The sequence below is a fragment of the Lepidochelys olivacea genome, assembly GCF_965140295.1.
Source record: "Lepidochelys olivacea isolate rLepOli2 genome assembly, chromosome: 1".
Lineage (NCBI taxonomy): Eukaryota > Metazoa > Chordata > Testudines > Cheloniidae > Lepidochelys > Lepidochelys olivacea.
This window is the reverse complement of record NC_140411.1, coordinates 166,725,590-166,750,778: the sequence shown is the minus strand read 5'-3', so window position 1 is coordinate 166,750,778 and position 25,189 is coordinate 166,725,590. Positions and strand designations below refer to the sequence as shown.

Genomic DNA, 25,189 nt, shown 5'->3' with positions numbered 1-25,189 from the left:
AGAAAGACCCAGCTGGAAGATTTGTTTTCCGTTTTGGGAGAAGGCCAAAAAGGCAGGCCAGGGCTTGTCTTCTCCATTGTCTCCAAGAACAAAGGAAGAGACAGTACCTCAGGGAGGAGGGGCTGTGCCCAGCTTAAGGCTCAGTGAAAGACTTTTTTGTGTTTGTTTGGAACTTTTTGTTAAAACCAGATCCCAGGATGGGCTGTTATTGGACTTGTGAAACTCTCTTTATTTTGAGTTATTGAGTATCGGAGGGGAAACTGAGGCAGGGGATCACAGAGCCACCCTTGACCACAAGGGAGCATGTGGGAGGCAACTGACCTTGTTGCACACTGCTAATCAACAAATTCTTTAGTCCTTTTCCATTCGAGTGCTTGTTAAAGCAGATAGTATTTTCATGCATCCAAACACTTATGAAACATATGAGAGGATGCTAGTAACACATTGTCGCTTCCTTGCCAAATCAAATAAAACCCATGTCAGTAGTGACCACAAATTATTATCTAATGGTTGTTTGGTGAACTGATGTGGTGCTCTGTCTGATTCTCAGTGGACAGAAACCACCACCACCACGCCTGGCACTAGCTGGTCCCCCTACTGTCACTCTCAGGGCTGGTCTCCACTTGAAAAGTAGATTGACCCAGGGCAAATCCTGCTCTTGTCCATGTCTGTCAGGGTCAGACATAGTTGAACCATTATAGTTTTGTTGTGTGGAAAGGGGCAAGATTTGGGGAGTCTGCACCCACTGCATACCAGAGCCCAGCTCAGTGGCATGTCTTGCTGTATCCTGGTACTGGGGAATGGAGCAAGAGTGGATACATAGAGGGGGCATGCAGTAGTGTATGGGGCTGTTGCTGGTATGGGGTCCTGAAAGCAGTCTGTGGAGGGACTTAACCCTCATTACCTGTGAGGCAAGGGAAAGAACCCAGTTAGTCCTGCTCTGAACTTGTGGGTAACTAATTGCCTCCTGGCCAGAGAAGGAGGAGTCTTGTAAGTAGACTGAGGGAGGTTAGTTGGGGAGAGACTGCTGAGGAGACAGGCCTTTCTGGCAAGAAAACAAACAAATAAAAAAACCTCACCCCCTATCCCAGGGCTTCAAATAGGTTGGATACAATGGAGGGAGAATGCTACAGGAGCAAGTTAAGCTTCTGCAGGAGAAGCCCTGTGGTAGGGCCAGTAAGGGAACGACAGTAAAGCCCGATAGGAGCATAAGGGCAATATTTTTGAAGACTCATTTGGATTAGTTTGTGCTACCCTGGAAAGAGTTTAGACTCTTATGTGAATTGACTGAAGGGCCAAGTCATACAACAGCCAGAGGGGGAGTTGAGAGAAGATGGGGGCAGAGAGAGGCTAAGGAACTAGCCACTATGGGTGGCAGGGGGTGCAAGAGGCAAAGTCCCCTGCAACACTGCTTCCAAGGCACGAGGGGATGGTGGGACACACACGCAGCCAGAGAGAGACCTAGGGCACGGTGGATTCCTTCCTCTCTGCCCCACCATTAAACTCCCTGAGCCACACCTGGTTCCTTGAGTTGGTGTGTGGAAGGGGTGTGTTTATCCCTTAAGGCCTGACCGTAAGCAAACAATTCTTAAAAACTGTTTCTAAAAATAGTATGTGCATGAGATACAGCAGCCCTGTGACTGTGGTTAGTTCACACAGAGTCTACCTCTTTTAATATAAAGGTTTATTGGATTGTTTCATGTTCATGTGTCTGAAGTGGAGAGTATAATCCTTTCAGACAGAAATAATGCTTTAGATGCTGAACAGTACTTAGCACACCACAAGGCCTTGATCTCTTAGGGGCTTCTGGGAACTCCAGTAATGTATGTATGAAGTGGTGATGTATGTGGAGCCAAGACAATGCAGGTGCATTAAAATACATAGATAATATAGAGAAGTGGCCATATTTTTTAGTAGGCATCATTTACTGCACCTGTAAAACTTACATGTGCAAACAACTATGTATAAGTGGACATTTACATGCACAAAAAGGAACTGATGCATCCAAATAGGACACTTACCTGAACCAGGCACTGTCAGCATGTATGAATGTGGCTTGTTCTGTGTGGAAATGGATGTGCCTACACAAATGTTGTGGGCTTAATAATGGCAGCCCATGGAAATGTTGAACATAGTTTATTTTGTGGACCCCAAAGACATAATTTGTTGTATTAAGTTGTTAGGATTTGTGTTCATAGTTCCTATCTCTTTGTAACAGATATTCTTTTTTGAGTCGTGTCCCTATGGGTGCTTCAGGTGTGCATGTGCCTCTCAAACCTTTGATCAGAGATTAAGTGTGGGCAGTGTGCGTTTAGCCTATGCATGCACCCCATGCCTCCTCATGCTAGACACCGAGGCTATTTTGGGATGCGCTCAGTTACTTCTCAGCCACCCTGGCCTGAGATAGATCCTTAGCATGTCAGCCTTAAGCGTGCTTCAGCTGTCTTTTATTGTACTTTTCTATAGTTTTGTTACTATCAGTTAGTCGTTAATAATTGTTATAGTTGGGTAGAGATAAGTGGTGAGAGGTGTGTTTTGCTCCTCTCTCCCCCCTCAGAGAGACTTATTTTTCCTGGCAGGGCATACCTGGCTTGCCACGCTTCAAATACTGTCTCTCTTGCAAAGAGGCTACACCTGTTAGAGACAGCCACTCGAAGTGTATCCATTGTTTGGGGGAGTCCCACCTCTCCCAGAAGTTCAACGTCTGCCTGGCCCTCGAGTCCAGGGCAAGGAAGAGCAGGGAGAATGAACTGAGACTGTTGCGGATGGAACACTCCCTTTGGCCAGCTTCTGAGTCAAGTCAGGAGACACCCCCTGCCCTGTACATCTGTCTCTGGACAGATCCAGTGTCCTTCAACCACAGCACAGCCTTCCCTTAATAAGGGGAAGACGTTGGAGGCTTCAGGGAAGACCTCTAAAAAGAGGGGCATGGAGGCTCATCTTAAGAACCCAGCTCCAAAAAAGCCCAGGTACCCACCAAGGTCTACAGTCTCAGAAGCCTCAACCTCTTGACTCTGCACCATTGAGTTGAAGGACCTCTCCTCCAGTTCTGGCTGGGCTGGAAGGACTTGGAGCTTGAAGAAGAGATACTGCTCCAACAGGGTCTCTGTACCCACCAGTAGAGACAAGGAGGGCAAGTGTAAGCGCTTCAGATTGGCACTGTCTGGCTGTTGGTACCTACCCATTTGGCACTTCAGTACTGAACGAGCAACTACACCAGACATCATCTGTGCATACGTCAGTATAATCACCATCAATAGCACCCTTGGCTTTGGCTACCATGTCTTCACCTACTGCATCAGCACTGATCTTCTACTTGCTTGTAATGGATGAACTGGAAGCTTCACTCATAGGTACTGAGAATCTCTGTATACCAAGACCCTGATCTCCAGACCACCATCCTCCAGTACCACAGGACTCTTCAGCCTTTTCTGTGGGTGCTCTTTCACTGGATGATATTGAGGATGAAGGAGACTTCTGGTTCGTCTCTTCTCTCTCTGTTCAGGATTCTCCAACATATCCTTTCAGGAACCCATTCTTTGACAGCCACAAGGATGTTTGCACTTGTCATAAAGGGTGGTGGAACCAACCCTGCATGCCACCCCACTCCCATATGGGACCTCCAATGGCCATACTGGGACCCTGGGCTGCATATTGGTGGCAACTCACTGGACCACCAGTACCACCTCATAAGAGGCCACAACTGTACATTCCTCTCCTCCCCTACTAGCCCGCAACCCCTAGGAGGAGACATTGAAGGAGCAGAAGGCAGGGGGGAGGCCATTCCTGAAACGCCTATTTCAGTGATGCTGGTTCTGGTGGGACCCAATTGAGAGTGCCAATGCAAGACAAATTGCTTAAAGCACAGGACAGTTACAGCCCAAGGCTTGGGTTTTTCCGCCTCTAAGGCAAACCAAACCAGCCAGACAGAGAGGACTTTGGTTTTATGGTTTTACCCCACTGGCTAACCACAAGTCACACAAGCAATTCCCTTAGACACTGCAGTTTCCCAGTATCACCACCAGTGCCACTCGTTATGGGGACAAATGGTTATGAAAACCAATACCCCAGTAAAAGAAAAAAGGTTCTCTTGATCCCAAAGGACCAAGCCCCAGACCCAGGTCAATATACAAATTAGATCTTACCCACAAATCATGCTGTTGCCAATCCTTTAGAATTTAAAATCTAAAGGTTTATTCATAAGAGGAAAAAAATATAGATGAAAGCTAGAATTTGTTAAATAGAATCAATTACATACTCATTTACCTTCTGAGACCTCCATTTGAACCTGAGGTGACCTTTTTCTCTGTTCCATTTATCTATGAAGAGGGCCTTTTTAGTAGCCATCAGGTCAGCCTGTGAGATTGGGGAGATTGGAGCTTTGATGGCAGATGTCCCCCCGCCCCCATGGTATTCAAGGACGAAGTGTCTTTACGTCCACATCCTAAATTCTTACCCAGGGTTCTGTTGGAATTCCACTTTAACCAATCCATTCATCTACCAGTATCTGTTACAAAGCCACAGTTCTCTGCAGGAGTCCCGTTTTCATGCACTAGATGTTAGAAGGGCATTGGCTTTCTGTTTAGATATGACCAAGCAACCTCAAAAGTCACGTAGGCTCTTCATCTCCTTCGCAGATAGATCCAAGGGGTCCACGAGCCCTGGTTAGATTATTGAGGTTAATATCTGGATGTATTATTGCTTGTTATGATGCAGGCATTCATCCCTCAAAGTGTGATAGCTAAGGCTATGTTTTAGTCACGGGTATTTTTAGTAAAAGTCATGGACAGGTCATGGGCAGTAAACAAAAATTCATGGCCCATGACCTGTCCATGACTTGTACTATATATCCCTGACTAAATCTTGGGGGAGGGGAGGGGAGGGTGGCCTGGGGGCTCTGCGTGCTGCCTCTGCCCTGAGTGCTGGCCCCACAGCTCCCATTGGCTGGGAACCACAGCCAGTGGGAGCTGCAGGGGATGCGCCTGCAGGTGGAGGCAGTGCGCAGAGCTGCCTGGCTGTGCCTCTGGCTAGGAGCTGAGCAATGTCCCTGCTTCCGGGGAGCCCCCCAAGGTAAGTGGCACCCAGAGCCCTCACCCTCTCCCGTGCCCCAACCCCCATCCCGGAGCCCCCTCCCACACCCAAACTCTTGCTGCTGCTGCGGGAGAGGAGCTCGGTGGCCTGAGACTGCCCCAGCAGTGGCCGATGCAGCTTGTCCAGGGGCTGCCTGAGCTGCTCAGGCGGCTCCTGGCTAGCTGCACTGGCCACTGCAGAAGTCCTGGAGGTCCCGGAAAGTCACAGCATCCACGACCTCTGTGACAGACTCACGGCCTTAGTGATAGCACATTCGACCAGATCATAAGCAACATCCGAAGCGTTACTTTAGAACATGCCAGTATCTGAGATATGTAGGGCTGCTACATGGGCTTCAGTACACATGTTTTTTTGAAACATTACGCTTTAATCCATGCTGTCAGAGCTGGTGTGGCACTTGGTACTATAGTAATATCTTCAGTTCTAGACTTCGTGCCAAAGCTCCCTCTTCCCACTGGAGATACTGCTTGGAAGTCACCGGAAGTGGAGAACCCACAGGGAGACTGCTTGAAGAAGAGGTTACTCACTTTGTGCAGTGACTGCGGCTCTTTGAGATGTGTCCCCCTATTGGTGCTCCACTACCTGCCCTCTTCCTCGTTTGCTTCAGACTGTTCCATATGGGACATTCGGGTGCAGAAGGAACTGAGGGTGGTTTGCCCATGCAACCCCATATAGCCTCAGTGTATGGCACGAGGAGGCATAGGGCATGTGTGGGGGCCAAATGGACCACTGCTAATGGAAATCTCTGATCAAGGGCTCAAGAGGCGCACGCGCACCAGAAGTGTAGCACCCCTAGGGGCACACATCTCAGAGAACATTAGTTAATGCACAAAGTGAGTAAAGTCTTCTTCAGCCTCCTGTTTATAAGACTACTTGTTCTTCTCTTTTAATTTGAGGTACAAACCTTGCAGCACTTATTGCATATGCAAAAGAACCAGCAAGCTGTGCACAGATAGCTCTTGTCATCTCTAACAAGTCTGGAGACGTGGAAGAATTGAGAAATGCAGCCCGGGCTGGGATTCCCACCAGGGTAAGGACATCCATTTCCTTTCAATCACCAGAGAAACAGCTACTGCTTTTACAAATCTGGAATAAGTTTTCTATAATAATTCTTGCCCCACATTTATTTAAACTTTTTTATGTTAAGTTGTTAGCCAAGTATAAAACAATCATAGAATCATAGAATATCAGGGTTGGAAGGGACCCCAGAAGGTCATCTAGTCCAACCCCCTGCTCAAAGCAGGACCAATTCCCAGTTAAATCATCCCAGCCAGGGCTTTGTCAAGCCTGACCTTAAAAACCTCTAAGGAAGGAGATTCTACCACCTCCCTAGGTAACGCATTCCAGTGTTTCACCACCCTCTTAGTGAAAAAGTTTTTCCTAATGTCCAATCTAAACCTCCCCCACTGCAACTTGAGACCATTACTCCTCGTTCTGTCATCTGCTACCATTGAGAACATCAGATAATGACATCAGATAACTAAGATCAAATCCAAAATCATGAAGGACCTGATCCAATGCTCATTGAAATCTGTGGAAATCTTTCCATTAACGTCAATGGGCATTAAGACCCCAATTCAGTAAAGGATTGAAGTGTGTGCATTGAAATCAGTGGGACTTCAGATGTGTGCTTGCTTTGCTGAGACCCATGCAGCTTACACCTTTAACTGCAAAGAGGAAGAAGAAATCAATAAAATGTCATTTTTTTGGACCACATGTGCACACTTTCCCTTCCAATGCTGCATTTATCCATCCGCTTCTTGAGCATGTAGTGAATATCGGCATAAGAAGACCTATCTCTCACACCGTTCCCAATTACTTTCAATAGCAAAGTGAGTCTGATTCTGTTACTATTATTCAGATTAAGTAGAACCTCACTGCCCAAGGAGTCCCATTGAGTTCAATTGCATACCATAGGCATACAATAGAAAAAGAATTACACACATTGAGAACAGTGATACCATCTAGAGACTTCTGTCTTAAAACAGTGAGCCAAAAACATGTTCTTATAATAATATTTAAGATCCTGAACCATTCTCTGTTCATAGGGCTGTGGTCAGACAGTAATGAAGGACATAGTAGCATTTAGTGGTTCTCCCATGCATCTGAAAGTTTGAGCTAGCTCCCCCAAACTGTTAAACTGGAGGCTCATTAAATTTTCTCCAGCAGTATATAGGCTCATATCTGAAAACGTGTTAAGGGCCTTCAAAAGGTTTTCATGGGGAAGAGGAACACTGCTCCATCACCTATATTGTTGAAAGTCGTCTTGAATGGAATTGAAACACTTCGCTTGGGTATCTGGGTTTTGGTCTGGAGTAGGGAAGAACAGAAACTTTGCTCATCTTACACACAATGTCTGATCAGTCCAGTGTCTTTTAAAATAAACTCCCTGTTGCACAAGTCAATGACTGTAAAAATTATGGTGCTGCTTTTGGTGAAACCATATTGTTTTAAAGTAAATCCATTCACTTTATACGCATTCTTTATGTGCATCTGGATTCAGGATAGGAGTAAGAACTTTGTCAATCATATCTTCTCACATGAAAAAATCACTAGAAAACACCCTTTTAAGGAATACTGCTGCACTGGCTGGCAGGTGAACTTCAGTGATGCTATAGATCAGAGATTGGCAACCTTTGGCACACGGCCTGCCAGGGTAAGCCCCCTGGCGGGCCAGGCCGGTTTGTTTATCTGCTGTGTCCACAGGTTCTGCGGTTCGCCGCTCCCACTGGCTGCGGTTCGCCGCTCCCACTGGCTGCGGTTCGCCGCTCCCACTGGCTGCGGTTCGCCGCTCCCACTGGCTGCGGTTCGCCGCTCCCACTGGCTGCGGTTCGCCGCTCCCACTGGCTGCGGTTCGCCGCTCCCACTGGCTGCGGTTCGCCGCTCCCACTGGCTGCGGTTCGCCGCTCCCACTGGCTGCGGTTCGCCGCTCCCACTGGCTGCGGTTCGCCGCTCCCACTGGCTGCGGTTCGCCGCTCCCACTGGCTGCGGTTCGCCGCTCCCACTGGCTGCGGTTCGCCGCTCCCACTGGCTGCGGTTCGCCGCTCCAGGCCAATGTGGGCTGCGGGAAGCGGCAGCCCGCCCCGTAGTCCCCTGGCGGGCCACGGGCCAAAGGTTGCCGATCCCTGCTATAGATCTTTCCCATTTCTGCTTCCTGTGATTCTGTGAATTGCAAACACAGATTGATAGTACACATGAGCACTAGCAAGGCTATAATAACTTATTTTAAAATACTGGTATATTTTGGCATGAGCCTATTTTGATTTTCCTTTGTTCTCAAAGTAGTTACCCTCATTCTTACACACTGAGTTACTTTAGTCTTTTGGATTTGGTTGTTTTAATATTTTAGGTAGTTGACCATAAATTATATGGAAGCCGCTCTGAATTTGACTGCACAATTGACGGAGTCCTTGAAGAATTCTCTGTTGAACTGATCTGTCTCGCAGGATTTATGAGAATTTTATCCAGTGCTTTTATCAGAAAGTGGAATGGTAAGAAACCAGAATAAACAATTGTTAGCAATAGCTGTAAAAGAGGCATGAAAAATATCAATGCTTGGGGCCCATTCAGGAGCCTTGGGGCCTATCCAGTATCGCACACCATTACCACTACAGGGGAAGATTCTAATGCCTTTTGTCATATGGAGTAGCACAGTCTTCTGTATACAGTTGTATTTAAATCAGTGGGGAGTATTTTATGCTTTCATTCATGTAATTCATTCACTCAAATCAATGGGACTATGCAAAGGGTAAGATACTACCCAAAGAGCTAAGTTGCGCTCTGGGTATTGGGGTGGCAGGAGGGCAAAGAGGTATCCTGCATCATTGTAGCAGCAAAGGAAGGAAAGCAGGGTCTCCAGAGTCACTAAACTCCTCCCACCCCATGCAGGTGGGGGAAAAGGACTGGGGAGTAGGTGGAGGATTGGTTCTGTTCACTGCAATGCACCTGGTAGCATAGCTGTGCCAGTGTGTCAAGGGGCACATGCTGTGCTGGGTATAGACCTGGGGCAGTTACTCCTTCCCAAGAATAGCAGAGGAACTGAGAGTGAGACTGAATTCTCAAGTCCCTCCTGAGCTGCTCTATGAGCAGCAGAACAGTGCACTGCCCCTTACTCTGGGCTTGAGGTAAAACCATGATGGAGCCTAGAGTGAATAAGGCTATTAGAATCTGACCCACAGGGTATATCTACACTGCAACAAAAGACTTGTGGCACAGCCGTGGCTGGCCTAGGTCATCTGACTCAGACTGTGGGGCAAAAAATAGCATTGTAGATGTTTGGGCTTGGGCTGGAGGCCAGGCTCTGAGACCCTCCTCCTCGGGGGTTTTTGGAGTCTGGGCTCCAGCCTGAGCCTGAAAGTCTATACTGCTATTTTTAGGCCTACGATCCTGAATCAATTGATCCAGGCTCTGAGACTTAGTTCCATGGGGTTCTTACTGCAGTGGAGACGTACCCACAGAGGCCAAGTTTCCAGTCACAGATGGCGTCCGCCCAGCAGGGGCTGGGAATGCACACTCTTGAGCCGTGGAACCCTCTGTCCTGTTAACAATGGCCCAATTCCTGAGGCCTCAGTGAGAGTTTACTCACTTTTTATTCAGACCTTACTCAGACAACCAACTCCCCCCGTCCCCACAGGGAGTGATCTGTGTCACACTTTCCCATCTCTGTCTGCACTGGTACAATAGCAACCCTGCAGAGCGGGGTCTCTCTTTTCCAGCTCCCCTTATGCACAGAGTTGTGAGCTGGGTATGCAACTTAGGGGGTAGAGGGAACCTTATGACCCCTTCCTCCTATCTGTGGCCATGGAGGACAAGTGACTGCAGCAGCTGCTGTACTTCGTTATCCTTGTCCCTGGAAATGTAATATTTCCTAAACTTTTCCCTCAGATCTGGCCCTTCTTAGCCCCACCATCTATGCTTTTGCATTTTAACCCTCGTGCACCCTTAGTAAGTTCTGATTGCTGTTTGGAGCCTTCCAGATTGTTGAATGAAACCTGGTGCTATGAGCTCTTGCCGACAAATGTTTTATTACTTGACTATCATCTATGATTTTTATTTTAAAAGAACTTCAGCTTAATTTTTTTAAATGATTTTTAGGAAAAATTTTGAACATTTGTCCATCACTATTACCTTCAGTCAAAGGGAGAAATGCCCATAAGCAGGTGCTACAAGCAGGAGTCAAAGTCACTGGCTGTACGGTACATTTTGTACTTGTAAGTATTCTCCTGCCTCTAAGAATTGTTCTAACTCTAGGCAAATGATTATTGTATCACAATAACAAATTCATAAATGTTATCCAGATAACATGAGTGTAATGAACTTAGACCTGGAAATACTGGAATTATTACCAATAAAATAGGAAGAGTTGGAAGTTAAATTTCTGTAGGAAGATTAGCTTATGAATAGGAATGTGCAAAAATGGGCCCCAGTCCATTAAAGACCCAATGCATGCTTTACCCAATGCATGTGAATAATCCCACTGTTGCCCTTCCCAAGTGATCCATCCCTTTCAATTGCCTTATTTCTATTGCCCTGTTCTCATTCCCTCCCTCACCCTTCTTCCTTTCACAATAAAGGCTTGTCCCAGTCTTTTCTATCCTGAAAAACTGTCCATCAACTATCTTTTTGCACCTCCAACTTAACCCCCCCCCCCATTTCTCCCTTTTATCCCCACTCATTGAATGTGTGGTCTGCAATTGATGCATTGAATCCTTCTCCTCCATCCCTTCAGTCTCCCTTCTGCCATCTTCACACTACTGAAAATGTTCTCACTAAGGTGCCTAGTGACCTCTTCTTGGTCAAATCTCAAGGCCTCTACACCATCCACATCCTCCACATAAACCTTTCTGCTACTTTGGATGCTGTCAGCCATCTTCTCCTAACAGATTTATAAATATCTCCCACTTAGGAGGAAGCTAATACAGGAGCAATAATTCTCCAGGAACCTGTCTCTGTGAACACAGATGATACCGAGGAGACCTTGTTGGAAAGGGTGAAAGAAGCAGAGTGCCGAGCCTTTCCCGTTGCCTTGCAGCTGGTGGCCAGTGGAGTGGTGCGACTAGGAGCAGATGGTAAAACCTGCTGGAAACAAGGAACCCATAGCTTGACTCATTATGAAAAGCAAGATTGCATTTCCTCCAGTACTACGCTCTAGCCACAACAGTACAATAGGAAAAGGAGTGCTTGTGGCACCTTAGAGACTAACCAAGGTGCCACAAATACTCCTTTTCTTTCTGCGAATACAGACTAACACAGCTGCTACTCTGAAACAGTACAATAGGCTTCATTCAAACGAATGAACGTTCTACTCATTGCTCACTGGTTTTTCTCTGTCTGTTGTTTCTTCTGTCCTGATTTCAGGCAGACCAGTTTCATATCTTTCCTTTACAACCGGGATATATCTCCCCCAATCTAAAGTTTGTTACAGCTCCTTTGTTAAATCAGTGTTGGAATCTAAATTACCACCTCACATGTTGGGTTCCTGCATGTTCAGCTGTTTGTTAAAGGTGTGTGTGTGTATGTATGTGTGTATATATATGTGTATATATATACATAAAGCAAAGAATTTAAGGTGTGAAAATAACAATGGTTTATAAGGGAAATCTAGATGAATTCTGTTAAATACCAGTTTTGTCAGCATCTCCTTTTGATTGTTAATCTGATTCCAGAAAACCATGAGCTTCACAAATCAGCCCTATATGAATTGGGGCAAGCTACTGCTAAACATTCTACCCCAAGCATGGATCCAGTCAGATAATTCGGTCCCTACTTGACAGGTAAGGGGGATGGAAAAAAATTAGGCAACTTCTTAGGGGAAAAGTGCTAATTTTGTAGAAGGAGGTTGGTGTCTCTGTGAGTATTCTCCCCCTTTCATCGCCATAGTTGGAGGCTCCTGGGTGTGTGTCTGTCTTCTCCCTAGTGGGTCTGTAGCTCTATGTGATGGGAAGTGAGCCTGGTTGTTATGGCAGAGAAGGAGAAAAGAAGTGTTAGTTTGATCAGTGATCCACTCCATCTGCCTGTGATGTCAGAGCCAAAAATTAGCACAACTAGGTTTAGACATTAGTCATGTTTCTAGAATTAGGATCCAAGCTAGTGGTACTAGCAGTTCCTGGGACCCTGTTCTAAAATAGGTAGAAATGCAGCCAAAAAGTTGGAAGTGCCCAATTTTATGGAAAACCTTGAATTGTGTTTTCTGCAAAATTACCTAAGGCCCTCATTAAAGGTGGAGTGAGCTGACAAGCAGCAGATCCAAAAGCCAGCTGTAACAAGGGTAACTGACTTTGAGGGAAGGTTTTACAAAATGGATTACATTTTTATCAAGCAACCTTTATCTTGTTTAAGTTCTCAGGGAGAAGCTATTTTCCCTGATCTTTCCTTATCATGTAGGAGCATGTTTTGAAGGTATGTTAAAGCACAATCCAATTTCTTGAGCGGGAAGGGCAGTTTCCAAAGATTTTAAAACTTTACACAGGAGATTACCAGTATATATTGAAGAATCTTTTTGGATCTTGTTAAGGATAGTGAGAAGGACCAGAAATACACATTTTCCAGGTTTCTGATAGCAAGGAGAAAGAGGATGATTTCTCCTTTGAGTGACTGTGTGCACATACATTCCACTGTAAGGGCTTGTCTTCACTGCTGGGGTAAAACGATGTAAGTTATGCTACTCCAGCTACGTCCATGGGAGACGCTCTCCTGTTGACTTACCTTAATCTTCTTAGGGAGATGGAGTACTGGGGTTGACTGGAGAGCACTCTTCACTAGACCCACTAAATTGACCCTGCTGCATTGATTGCAGCAGTGTCATCTCCCTGTAGTGAAGACCAGCCCTAAGTGTGTGCATGCCCAATGTACTTGAGACAGACTTTTGCCACCCATTCCAGCAGACAGTGCACAGGTCCCCCACTATTCTCCTTCCCTGAGCTGAGGGTATAAAGGACATGATAGCCACCCCTCTCCATTCCTTCTTACCACTCATGGCGGGAGTCAGAGCTCCCTGTCGCCCCTGAGATTCAGTTAACCAGCCCTTTAGAGGCATTCTTGTATTATATATATTTAGTGTTAGTAAATACCAGATCAATTAACTGGGCAAAGATCCCCAATTTCAAATAACATGCCATGTGCGTGGCCATGATCCTGGCTAGCGACAGACATAAAAGTTGCCTTATCTGCTTAGGCAACAAATGTGAGGCACAAATGGCTTCTTTGTACCTCCTTCCCAACCAGAACAAAGAAACAAAGGGATTTCTGCCTTAAAGTAAGTCTTCTGGTAAAGGCGATGCATCCCTCATCAGAGCCCAACCCTGATCGTGAGAGGACAGAAGGTTGGTCTGTGAGGAGTGCCCCATTGGCAGCCTCTGCTTCCAAGCCAAAATCTGGAGAGAAATGTTACTCGTCATGTTCTGTGGCCTCCTCAAACTTTTCCAAATCCTCCTCCTCATCCTCAGAGACTGACAAACCATCAAAGTCTCATTCTTCCTCTCACAGAAAGTCTCTGAAATTTGAGGTCTGGTCATAAGCACCAATACTCCCCAGCATCATTGATGGCCCTGCTGGTGCCAGAGTCAAAGACCAATGCCTCCTGCCTACCAGAGAGATCTTTGAGGCCAGTGCTGTTGGGTCTGGCACCACCAGCGTTAGCAGCTTAGCACTCACCTCTGATATTGGTGCTGTCGATGCTGCAGGCATTCTTCAACTATCTTTTTGTCTCTTTCTCCCCTGGACTTTCTCGTTACATCAGCTGATGCCAACCTTAATGCCTTCAGCTTCATCGGCACTGCCAGCACCAGCAACTTCGCTTACCGCCATGGTTGCGGCAGTTCAATCTACTTTGTCTATGGGTGCTGCGCTGTCAACACTGACTCACCTGTCCTGCATTCTGACTGCCTTGTCCACCAGCACCATTGGATACATCTTCGAGTGCACTACCTTTGGGACAACACCGTATGTTGCTGGTGCTGAGATCTTCCACTGATGCCTATGGGGATCGCTCCACCATTTACTGAAGAGTTTTGTGTTTCCTCCTCTTCAGACCCGTGAGAGAACCATACCTCAGGCCTTCATACAGACAACATTGTAGAGAGACTCAAATTAGAGCAAGAACATTATTATAAAGATGTCCCAGTATGGTGCCATCCACCGTGGGCAGTACAAAGACTGGACAGTCCTCCTTGGCCTCCTTCGTCATTTTCAAGACTATCTAGGTTCCTATTGGCCACTCAATCAAAAGAGAGTCCCCTCCTCATGTACCTAATAGTGCCTAGAGACAATCCTCTTCCAAACACACAACCACCGGGTCTGTTGAAGCCAACAGACCCAGAAGAAACTAAGGATATTCCTGCCCTCCACCGCCCCAGTATTTCTTCCTTTTCTCCAGTCGACATCACCTATGCTTGGAGGACTTTAAAGTTTTTCAGGACCTCATTAGGAGCCTGGCCACATTTCTGGGGCTACAGGCAGCACTCATGCAAGACAATCTGCACAAACTATTAGATGTCTCTCAAATTCCCACTCCATAATGTATTGCCCTTTCCACAAATGAAGGCTTGTTGGATCCCCCAAAGACCCTTTGGCAGACACCAGCCTCTATACCTCTCACTGTCAAATGGGTGGACAGATACTCTAATTTTGGCTAGGGGACTATTTCTTTACAGAGTGGCAAACAAGCATCTGACACAGCCTCACCCTAAGGCTACCCCCCAAAAAATAAGGAATACGAGACTGGACCTCTATGAGCCTTCAAATTAGGGTGTCAAATTAGACATTGTTGTCCAAATATACCTTATTAACAGGTCAACAATTTCAAAATTTTTGGACAAACTATCTCAGGAATACAGGGATCAGTTTTTGGTCATGGTATCAGAAAGTTATCTCACCGCTTGCATGTCCCTCCAAGGAGCGATTGGCACGTCAGTGCATCATGTTCAGTGGCTATGTAACCCTTCTGCCCGGGGGAGCCAGCCGCAACCAGGGCTGGGTTCAGTATCTAGGGATTCCTTTCCATTGATACAACACAGAACCGGCTTGAGCCCCCACCCAGTAATCTGGGAAAATTACAAACCACCCCGGGCGCCTCTGAGAGGCAATATTTCCCACTCGCAAGCACAGAGTCTGAGTGTAGTAAATAAACTTTTAATAAAAGGAGGGAAGTAACTGGGTGTTAATTTGGGAAAACACCGCAAACAGAGTTCATAAACATAAACCATGAATAAAAGACCCAACCCCAAGTAAGTTGGGCAGTGTCCTTTTCCCCTCTGGTTCTTAAGTCCAACAACCTAAAAGTCCCTTTCATGTGCCCAGCCCTTCTCTGTACCCCACTCACAGTTTTTGTCCTTGGTCAGTGCAGATCCAGAGGTGCATCTGCAGAGTTCACCTCCCCCCTGGATGGGGTAAAGAGGTACCTTACTCGCTCCACTGCTTGGGTACTCACTCGCTGCCCACCACCCTGCTGGCTGCGCCTGCTCACTGCTCTCACTGTGCCTCTCCATCAGCTGCCCTGCTCGCTGCCTGCTCTCGCCATGCCATCAGCTGCCCTGCTGGCTGCTTGTCGCAGCTCTTCACTGCTGCCCACCATGCCTCTCCATCAGCCGCCCTGCTGGTCATTCATCACGCCTCTCCGCAGCACCAGCCACTTGTTCACCAGCTGACTGTCAGTCACCTTCTGCTGCCTCTCTGCTGTGGCATCTGCACATCAGCTCTTTGCCGTCCAGGCAGAAACACTGCCCCATCTCAAGTGATTTCAGCTCTCAGTGATTTTTAGCTCTTAGCAGGCAGAAGCATAGTCCTACCACAACTGATTTCAGCTCTGATTGGACATTTAACATAACAAAGAGGCTCATAATTAAGCCTATTCAGCTCTAGCTCTATTCTTTGAACAGTGGGGTGGAACAGCTTAAATCAGTCTAGGGAGGGCCCTTGATAAGGGTGTCCACCCCTTTTACTTTCACAGGGCTCTGGCATTCCACCCCCTGGCTTAACGATGTCCTTTCAGCTAAAGGTGACACCCCCCCTCTCCCCAATATGGGACAGGTTAAGCATAGTCCTGCTTCCCTGTATTCCCACAGTAATTACAACATTTTGGTAACAGCATTTCACTACCCCTGCATTCAGTACTAATATGATTTGTACCCAACACCAGCCAAAATTGGTTACTTTGACACGGCTCTATGTGCTGAATATCTAAGCTGAGCAGGAGCAAACTGTGTTTACATAAACACACTCAAGTCTCTTCCCCCTCCCAGCTAGCTGTCAGGGAAGCATTCATTCAGACCTGGCTTACATCTACATCCATTTCAAATGAAACACTCTTCTTGATGGCAGGCCTCTGGCACCCCCAAAGAGTTGCAAAATAAAATCACTTTAGATAAGCTATTACCAGCAGGGGAGTGGGGTGGGGGGAGAGACCACCTTTTGTAGTGGTAAACACCCATTTTTTCATGCTTTGTGTGTATAAAAAGATCTTCTACACTTTCCACAGTATGCATCCGATGAAGTGAGCTGTAGCTCACGGAAGCTTATGCTCAAATAAATTGGTTAGTCTCTAAGGTGCCACAAGTACTCCTTTTCTTTTTGCGAATACAGACTAACATGGCTGTTACTCTGAAACCTGAAAATAAAATACAAGATCTACCATTTGGAGATGCTAAACTGTTTTCCCAGAAGACCTATGATATGGATGCAGATGTTGAAAGACTCTTGTGTGACCCTTCATTTGCTGGGTGGAAGCAGTTTAAGTCCCAAACGCAGTACAGACCCTACTATCAGCAGAGACTTCAGGATGTGTCTAAAAGAAGGTCCCTGGATTGGTGGTTAGAACCTTTCCTACCAGAACCAACTGTGACATTGGCAACACATGTCCACCAAGCACTGTGGGGGAGGGTCATTTGGGTCAATTTCAGGCTCAAGTACTTTAGACACCTTAGGAAATTTCATTACAAATAAATGTGATGGAATTTCACACTATTCACCAGACCTGCAAAATGTTCATTTCCACCATCAGAGGCTAGGTGGTTCAGGTTCTCACAGTACATTGCTAGATTTTTAATCTGAGAAAGCAGGGAGGTGCAAGGTTGTCTCATTTTATGCCAAGATGCAATCTACTTGTGGTACTTTAGTATAAAGGACAATATCTCACTAACGGCCTTTCAAGAGTGAGGAGCACTATTCCATATTGCCTCGACTGGAACTTCATAGGCCACCATGAGTGGTCAATAAAGAGGGTCATTCTGCAGGAGGTCTTCCATCAGTGGGGATACCTAGTAATAGATCTCTTTGCAACCAGTGCAAGAGGTTCTTTTCCAGAGTAGGTAACAGTCTGGGTTTTGTGACCAGGTGCCTTTCTTCTTCCCTAATCAAGCTATCTGCTATACACATGTACGTGTTCCCTCTGATTCTGAGAGGGATCAAGAGGCTAAAAAGAGACAAGGCAACTTTAATCCTCATAACCCCTGCCTGGCCAAGGCAGTACTGATGCACCAATCTACATCAACACTCAATTCATCCACCCACACCTCTGCCTTTGGTCCAGGATATCTTGTCTCAAAACCAAGGGAATCACTGCACTGCAGCCTACAGTCCCTTCATCTTTACAGCCACGGTGCTGCCTGGTGAATAACAGAAACAGTTCCATCAGAGCCACATATGTAGCAAAATGGAAAAGGTTTTTATCTGGGTGGAATCTTGTCAGTTATCACCAGATTGTACAGAAATTAGATTTATATTGGACTACTTATTGCATCTGAAATTCTCTGATCTCCATCAGTTTAGTGGGAATCCATTTAGCAGCCATTTCTGCAGGACACCCACTAGTGGAGGGGTTTTCCATCTTTTCATATGGATTGGTTTCTAGATTGATTGATTTATTTACTTAAATTCTTATCCATGTGTTACTCTACGTCTGATCCAGTATCTTTATGGGACCTGAATTTGGTATTATCTTTTTCGATGGGTTCCACCTTTTTGAGCCCTTGGCAACAACATCCCTGCCACTGCCATCAATGAAAATGGTCTTTCTGGTAGCAATTATTCCTGCAAAGAGGGTGTCAAAGCCCTGGGCACTTATAGTGGGGCCTGTTTTCAAAGTATTTCACAAAAACAAAGACTTGCTTTGGCCATACCTTAAGATTTTGCCTAAGGTGGTCTCTGCATTCCACCTCAACTTGATCATTCATCTTCCAGGGTTCTTTCCAAAATCTCATTCTACTAAGGTTAAAGAAAAGCTTAATTCCTTGGACGTTCGGAGAGCTCTGGCACTTTACCTGGACTGCAAAGTCTTTCGGATCCTGTCTTAGACTCTTTGTAGCCTATGCTGAGAGGATGAAAGGGTTACCTGTTACAGTCAAGCAAATTTCACATTGGATTTTTGACTGCATCAAGCTTTGCTACAATCTCGTGAAGGTCCCTCCTCTACTGAGGATAACAGTGCACTCCGCTATGGCTCATTCCACTTGGCTAGCCTTTTTGGAGCAACATTCTTGTGGCTGTCACTTGCAAAGTAGCAATGTGGTCATTGTTGTATATACTTTCTCCAGACACTGTGCTATTACTTAGGCTTTTTGAGACAATGCCAGCTCTGGCCATCTCCAAGTACAGTAGTCTGAAGTTCTACAATCTGTAAAGAAAGTGCTGGTGAATCACTTATGGTGGAATGAGCATGTGCATAGCCACTCAAAGGAGGAAAAAATGGTAATTTACCTGTACAATGATTTGTACCTATTCTTCTAGATGCCCTCTCACCTTCCCTGCTACTTCTGGAATTGTAGGTGTGCCTAGTGCACTCCTCTGTCTACAGTGGACTGTATTTGTGCACAACACATCTTGAAGAACATCAGTCACTGTACAGGTAAGTAACCATTTTAGTGACACAGGAGTCACCAGACTTGATTTGCAATGGAAGCTGAATCTCCATTTTCACAATGTCGAGCCAGTGACAGGCTTGGCAGTGCGGGCTTCTTCCTTTAATTAAACACTTTGCCCAAGTAGGCAGCTTATTTTAACTCTGTCAGAGTAATGGGCCATGTTCAAGTAAAATAAATCAGTGGGGAGGCAAGTCAGCCAAGAAATTATTGGAGAAGTTGGAAAAAGAAACAGCCAGAATTGAGCCTTCTGATGAAGGAGCCATTGATTGATTAGATCAGATCAGATCATGGACATTAATATCCCCTATGGTTCAATGAATAAACACTTTGTTGTGGAATTGAGTTTCATGTCCTGTACTTTTGGGGGCGTATCGTAGGTCAGGCTCTTGGCTCTAGTGAGATATTCCAAAGCCTATGGCAAACTCCGTTGTAATTTACATTATGGGGAGGGGGTATTTCATTTAGGTTTTGTATTTATGCTTGTACTGTGGTGAATGCGCTTTGGTAGCGGGGGAAGGTTAAGAAAACTATTCCCTACTGTTACCTCTTGTCTGCCTTTTAATATATAAGACATTTATGATTTCGGTATAGCAAATGATGGAGTTTTGTTATGATTACAACAGTGAACTTCCGTTTTCATGTTATCCGTTTCCTTTCTCCCAGCTTATGCTTAGGGCAGCTGGCAAATGCTTTTGATAGACACAGGATAAACATACATGATTATTGCTTCTGCTCTCTTATGGTACTGAATTGTATAATCTTGTTTAAACATATTCAAATCTAACAGTTATAACTAGAGCCTTACTCTTCTTATTTATGTATCTCCGATACTTCTCTGTCCCCCCTTGCCATAGTATCCAAGCAACTCACAGTCTTTAACTTATTTTTCTTCATAACACCCCTGAAAGGTAAAATGCCCACTTTGTACAGATTGAGAACTGAGGCACTCATTGCCAGACTTTTAAAGGTATTTAAACACCTAATTTCCACTGAAAGGCCATCTGCTTCTTTAGGCACCTAAATATCTTTGTAAATCTAGTCTCAAGTGACTTGCCCAAGATCAAAAAGGACTAGGGTGACCAGATAGCAAGTGTAAAAAACCGTGATGGGGGTGGGGGGTAATAGGTGTCTATATAAGAAAAAGCCCCCAAAATCAGGACATCTGGTCACCCTAAAAAGGATTCTATGTCGCAGAATAGGGAACTGGACCCTCTGAGGCCTATAGACTGCACGTGTAGCATGGGTGAATTTCGCCATTTATTTTCTGCTAATATGTTAGAATAGTCTTAGCATCTACTGTCAAACTGTCTGCACTCTGACAGAATGTGAGCTGCAGGTGAGTCTTCGAGTGGCAACTCCTCCTCTCTCCTTGACTGATCAGCAATGAGTTGGAAACCCTACTCTACATGTCTCCTGATTCCCACCCTGTGGGGCATGCACTAAGGTGTTTTGTTTTTACTGGATTAAGTCAGACCCTTTGTGGCCTGCCCATGTGCCTCTCCACCAATTAGTCTTGATCTCGGTCGTCGGCTCACTGGTGTGTGAGTCAACTGGGGGCTGTGGGAGGTGCGACCTCTAAGATCTGACCAACTAGAGAGTGTAATGAGGCTGGAAATTTGTCCTCTAGTGCTTAACCATTGGCTAGTTGGTAGCAGTATCCTAGAAGCCCTTCAGATGTGAAGGAGGCCATTTTGTTTGAAGAGCTCAGTTCCACTCCCACAAGACCTATTTACTTCAGCTCCAGTGGTACTTGAGGAGGAGGGGGTAGTCAGGGGGAGCCCCCTGGCCCAGTTGCTGTTAGAGATCCCAGAATGCAACTTTGGAGGCGTAACAGGCAGCCTGACGCCATATGTGCTGGAAGTAGGGGTGCTGCAGCATCCCCTGACTTGAAGTGGTTTCGATCCTATACAGGGTTTACACTTTGGTCCAGTGGCTCTCAGCACCCCTGCCTCATGCTTGAGTCAGAGCCCATGAACCCAGAGCAAGCCCAGAAATGTTTGGGGTTGCCTGCTGTTTTAACCATTGGAGGGGGGCAGGACATGTCATACAAGGCTGAGGTGTCTCTGCCAAATGATTTGAGTCACGGAGCCAAGTTACATGGAATAGAAAATGTTGAAAGGGCTGAGGAGGGTAATGGGGATAGGAACCGATTGCACCTATGTCAGGGGTTCTCACACTGGGGGTCGCGACCCCTCAGGGGGTCATGAGGTTATTACATGGGGGGTCATGAGCTGTCAGCCTCCACCCCAAACCCCACTTTGCCTCCAGCATTTATAATGATAAATATATTTAAAAGTGTTTTTAATTTATAAGGGGGGTCACACTCAGAGGCTTGCTGTGTGAAAGGGAACACCAGTACAAAAGTTTGAGAACCACTGACCTATGTAAATCTAAAATGGGGCCTTACCTGTGTGTGGGGATGGGTGGGGGCGGGAGGTTCTCTCAACAGCTGAGCAGTACCTTTCTAGAGAGCCTGAGTCTGGACAGCATAGATCTGTGGATATGGAAGAATTAGGCCAAAACTGCTTTTGTCCAGCCCTGAGACAGGGTGTTTAAGAGACTGCTGAGAGTGAAGCTGAAATGGGGAATATGCTGCAGGGATAGTGCTAATTGAGCCTGTGTGACATCATGAGCATGTAAGAGCTGTGTGTGTTGTTGTGTGGTTCTGATTTGTTTTCTTTAAAAACAAACTTTACTCACAAAAAACCCATACACCTAAAAAACACCCTAAGACACATTTTGTCAGCTTCAAAGTCAGCAGGAAGGGGGATACAGTAATAGTCAAGGTTGCAGTGCATGATGGTTTACTGTTTAATAATGTAAGAAGATCCTGTAGTGCTCTATTTCAATTAGAAACGGGAAAATAAAAACCCAAAGCAGCCCTGTTGTTGTGTAGACAGGGTTTTCACCCACAGCTGTGGGGGTGCATAAATTCATCATGTACCCTAATCAAGTATATATTAAGAACTGAAGTATCAAAATAACATGCTAACTACAGATGTTAAAGTTCGATTGAAACAAAAGGTGCTTGGCGATGTCTTATTTATTTATTGGTGACCATCTCATTACAATAGAAAGCATCTTGGTCGGAATAGCTGCTGGACTGACAGGTATATTGTATAATTCTGAATATACCTGATATCTAGTTGTGTCTGTGTGTATAAATAAACACACACACATTTTATTGTAGTGTGATCCATTTAGTGGGGAAACAGCAACTTCAAGCAGTAATTCACCAGGGCAAGGCAAAATTCCATTTTAACAGTGCATATGTTTTATATTGTTTTTAAACAGGGCTGTAAGTGTGTTTCTCTAAACATGCAGTTTAAACAGTTAAGGAATATTATCTTAAATGTTGTTGATCATTAGGCCAAAGACCTAAATACAAGTGTGTAGGAGGGCGGGGGGAGAAATAGAAGAAACAGATACCAGTGTGCCTTTATTCTCCAGTGTGCAAAGGACATGCAAGCTCTTTTTAAAAAATGGATGAACACCATCTGCCACTGAGGGAGCAACCAGCAGGTCTAGACAAAGGTAAGATGTGCTGGTAAGTCACACTGAATTGCAGGATGACTACAAACCTAAATCCGCAACCTTGAGGGAGAGGGTGCCCGCCTCCAGAGAGGTGATGGCTGGAGGCCTGAGACCAACAGAGGAGTCCTTGAGCAGACCACAGGAAGCAGAGGTGTAGTTAATCTCAGCACTGTCATTTATAGTGGCAGTGTGTGCAATTTGTGACCGTGGTGAATTACCAGTAAGTGCTAAGAGCAGCAAAAGCAAATATTGTAGAAGGAAAAATGTGTTTTGTAGCCTTTTCAGGAAAAGGCTAGTGAAAAGAAACAGCAAAATGAGTTATGAACAGCTGAAGAAAAAAGCCAGCAGAGGGAGATGGAGCTCTTGGAAGCTGACAAAGGCAGAGTTTGCTGACCTGTGTATATTTTGAAAACCAGAAAAGCAACGATGGTCCAGAACTGTAAGGGACACAAGCATCACTGTTTCTGAACTCCATGTGAGGAAAGTTTTGACAGAGATCAAACTTACTCACTAGGAGATCCCTTGTGAACTCTGAGTACACACATTTAAGCAGAAGGTTTCTTTGCCATGTGTCAGTTTAATGTTCAGATCCATGCCATTCAACAAGTTTATCTTAAAAAGAGGTAACTGTAGAGCTGCTCGGGCAGCTATCTTCCTGCTCTGAGCTGACAGGTTCATCCACTTCCTCAACCCTCTGTTCTTGCCCTTCAGCTCTGCTTCATATTCTTCAGATGTGTCTTTGTAAAACAGGCTTGTGGAAAATTGTGTGGCAAGGGTGTTGTCACTGTAATTGAGCACCGATGCTGTAAAGGCTCTGTAAGGCTAACTAATATTGCTCTGGCTTATAAGACTATCTCCCAGAGTGACAGCCTGCTGGTTGAAAATGGAGGCCTTGAGGTAATTTACTAGTCCCACCTTGGGCCCCTCATTGGTTTGTAAAAGATGGAATCAATCTTGCAACAGAAAGATACAGTAATGTACTTAAATCCATATAACCTATCCAATTCCTGGCAAAAAAGTCAAGCAGGGAGCTTCTGCAATGGCTGATAAGAGATGGTGCTTAATTGTATATATTTTTTTTCTATGCTGGTCTGCAAGGGGGATATTTAGAATCATTCTAGTTTGAATTTGATGCATTCTTCAGCCTGACAGTGAACAAAAGTCATGTTGATTTAAAATCTTTTACCAGGTGAGGAGTGCCTTCTGTTTGCACTAGCTTCCGCTTGGCCTTTCACTTCTGGCTAACCCAGCATTTCAAAGCCTCTGAGCTTTGTTCATATAATCCACTAATTCAGGTATGGGTGATTAATAGCCTTACTCTAAGAAGAAATGCCCTTTCTTAGCCCACAAAGGTGATTTCAAAAGGCTTGTTGGGTGATGCTGTTTCAGATAATATTTCCACTAACCCTACCTCCCAGGCCCCTGGGAGATTACAATATAGTTAGTTAAAACTGCATAAATTCAAACTAGGGGTTTGTGGAAAATCCCCAAAGCTGGCATCACTGTGTTGATGTAAAAGTCACCACAGCTCTTTTCTCCTTGTACAACTAGAAGGTTGGAGAGTTGAGATGAGGCTTCCAACCACCTCTTAAATTTAGTGGGCTGACCCAACTATTTAACCAGAAACCATTTTTCTCCCCCTCCCCTTTCCCAGCTCGAACTTTTTCAACCCTGTAAAACCTATCTTGTTCAGGTTTAACATTTTTGGTAATTCTTGAGACCAAAAAGAATTGGTCTTGTCCTTGTAATCTTTTAAAGCCCTAGACAGGCTCCATCCCTTGATTAAGGCTTCATCCCCTATGAATATTTCATCAGTAAACATCTGTTGATAACCTTTTTCAATGCTTCTGGCTTTATATAGCCTCATGGGGCCTGTTTCTGAAAGGGGACCCAGACTGTTTTATTTTAAAAACTGTCCCCATAAACCATTTTTCACAGTACCTGCATTTGCAGGATTTACCTCAGCCAATCTGGTACAGAGAATTCTGTGAATATTTTGGCTGTAATGCTTGATAAGCTCCAGTAACATCACTATAGAGAGAGGTGGTGTGGGCTGTAAATATCCTCCCTCTTCAGGTTCTGTTAAATCATTCTGCCATCCCAATGAAACCAAAGGATCAGCTATATGCTGCTTTCACAAATTGTTTAAAAGTTCTTTCCCCGGCTCAGGCACTAGTTTTTGGAGAACGTACCCATCACCAACAACACTTTGAAAGGTCTTTAGAAATTTTACCACCTGTCTTGTTTTTTAAGCCTAAGGTTTATCACCCTTAAGAGGGACTTAAAACCACTGTCATTTGGAGACTTGCTGCATATCCACCTGCTCTGCCTACCCTTGTGTATCCACATCTGAAATAGTTTGTTCCCTTTTAAACAGAGAATGTTTTAAAATAGTTTCTGCCCTTCATGAAAGCAAAAGAATTGAAGGAAAATATTTAAATGACATCCCTTTAACGTTGCTTTTTCTCAACTTTATTAGAATTGGATTTGAAATAACTGAGCAGTTGAAATTGTAACGCAGAAAGAGCAGGATGTCAACACAGGCTGGCAACCAACGTTTGGTGTCACTTAATGTATTAGTGACAGGAGGTTTCTGTTTTTCTTTTAAAAACTATGTAGGAGCAACTGAAGGAAGGTGCCTCTAGCTTGTGGGAAAAACAGATTTAAGTAAACTGTATAGTGACTAACATGTTTGCAGCTGCTAAAAACAT

The 25,189-nt window shown here is 45.2% G+C and overlaps 1 protein-coding gene across 4 annotated transcripts in view; it reads left to right on the top strand.

The window, feature by feature from the left end:
- LOC311515638 (trifunctional purine biosynthetic protein adenosine-3-like) overlaps positions 1–24,871 on the top strand; it is a 55,748-nt gene extending 30,877 nt beyond the window's left edge. For 3 of the 4 annotated variants that reach the window (XM_084618873.1, XM_084618874.1, XM_084618872.1), the window contains exons 19-23: positions 5,988–6,121; positions 8,441–8,582; positions 10,186–10,301; positions 10,997–11,159; positions 11,757–24,871. In XM_084618873.1, the coding sequence (XP_084474999.1) occupies positions 5,988–6,121; positions 8,441–8,582; positions 10,186–10,301; positions 10,997–11,159; positions 11,757–11,845 (644 nt within the window). In that variant the 3' untranslated portion in view covers positions 11,846–24,871. Of the gene's footprint in view, positions 1–2,579; positions 3,456–5,987; positions 6,122–8,440; positions 8,583–10,185; positions 10,302–10,996; positions 11,160–11,756 lie in introns of those variants that run through there. The other variant, XM_084618875.1, reaches the window with a different exon arrangement.
- The last annotated feature ends 318 nt before the right edge of the window (positions 24,872–25,189 follow it).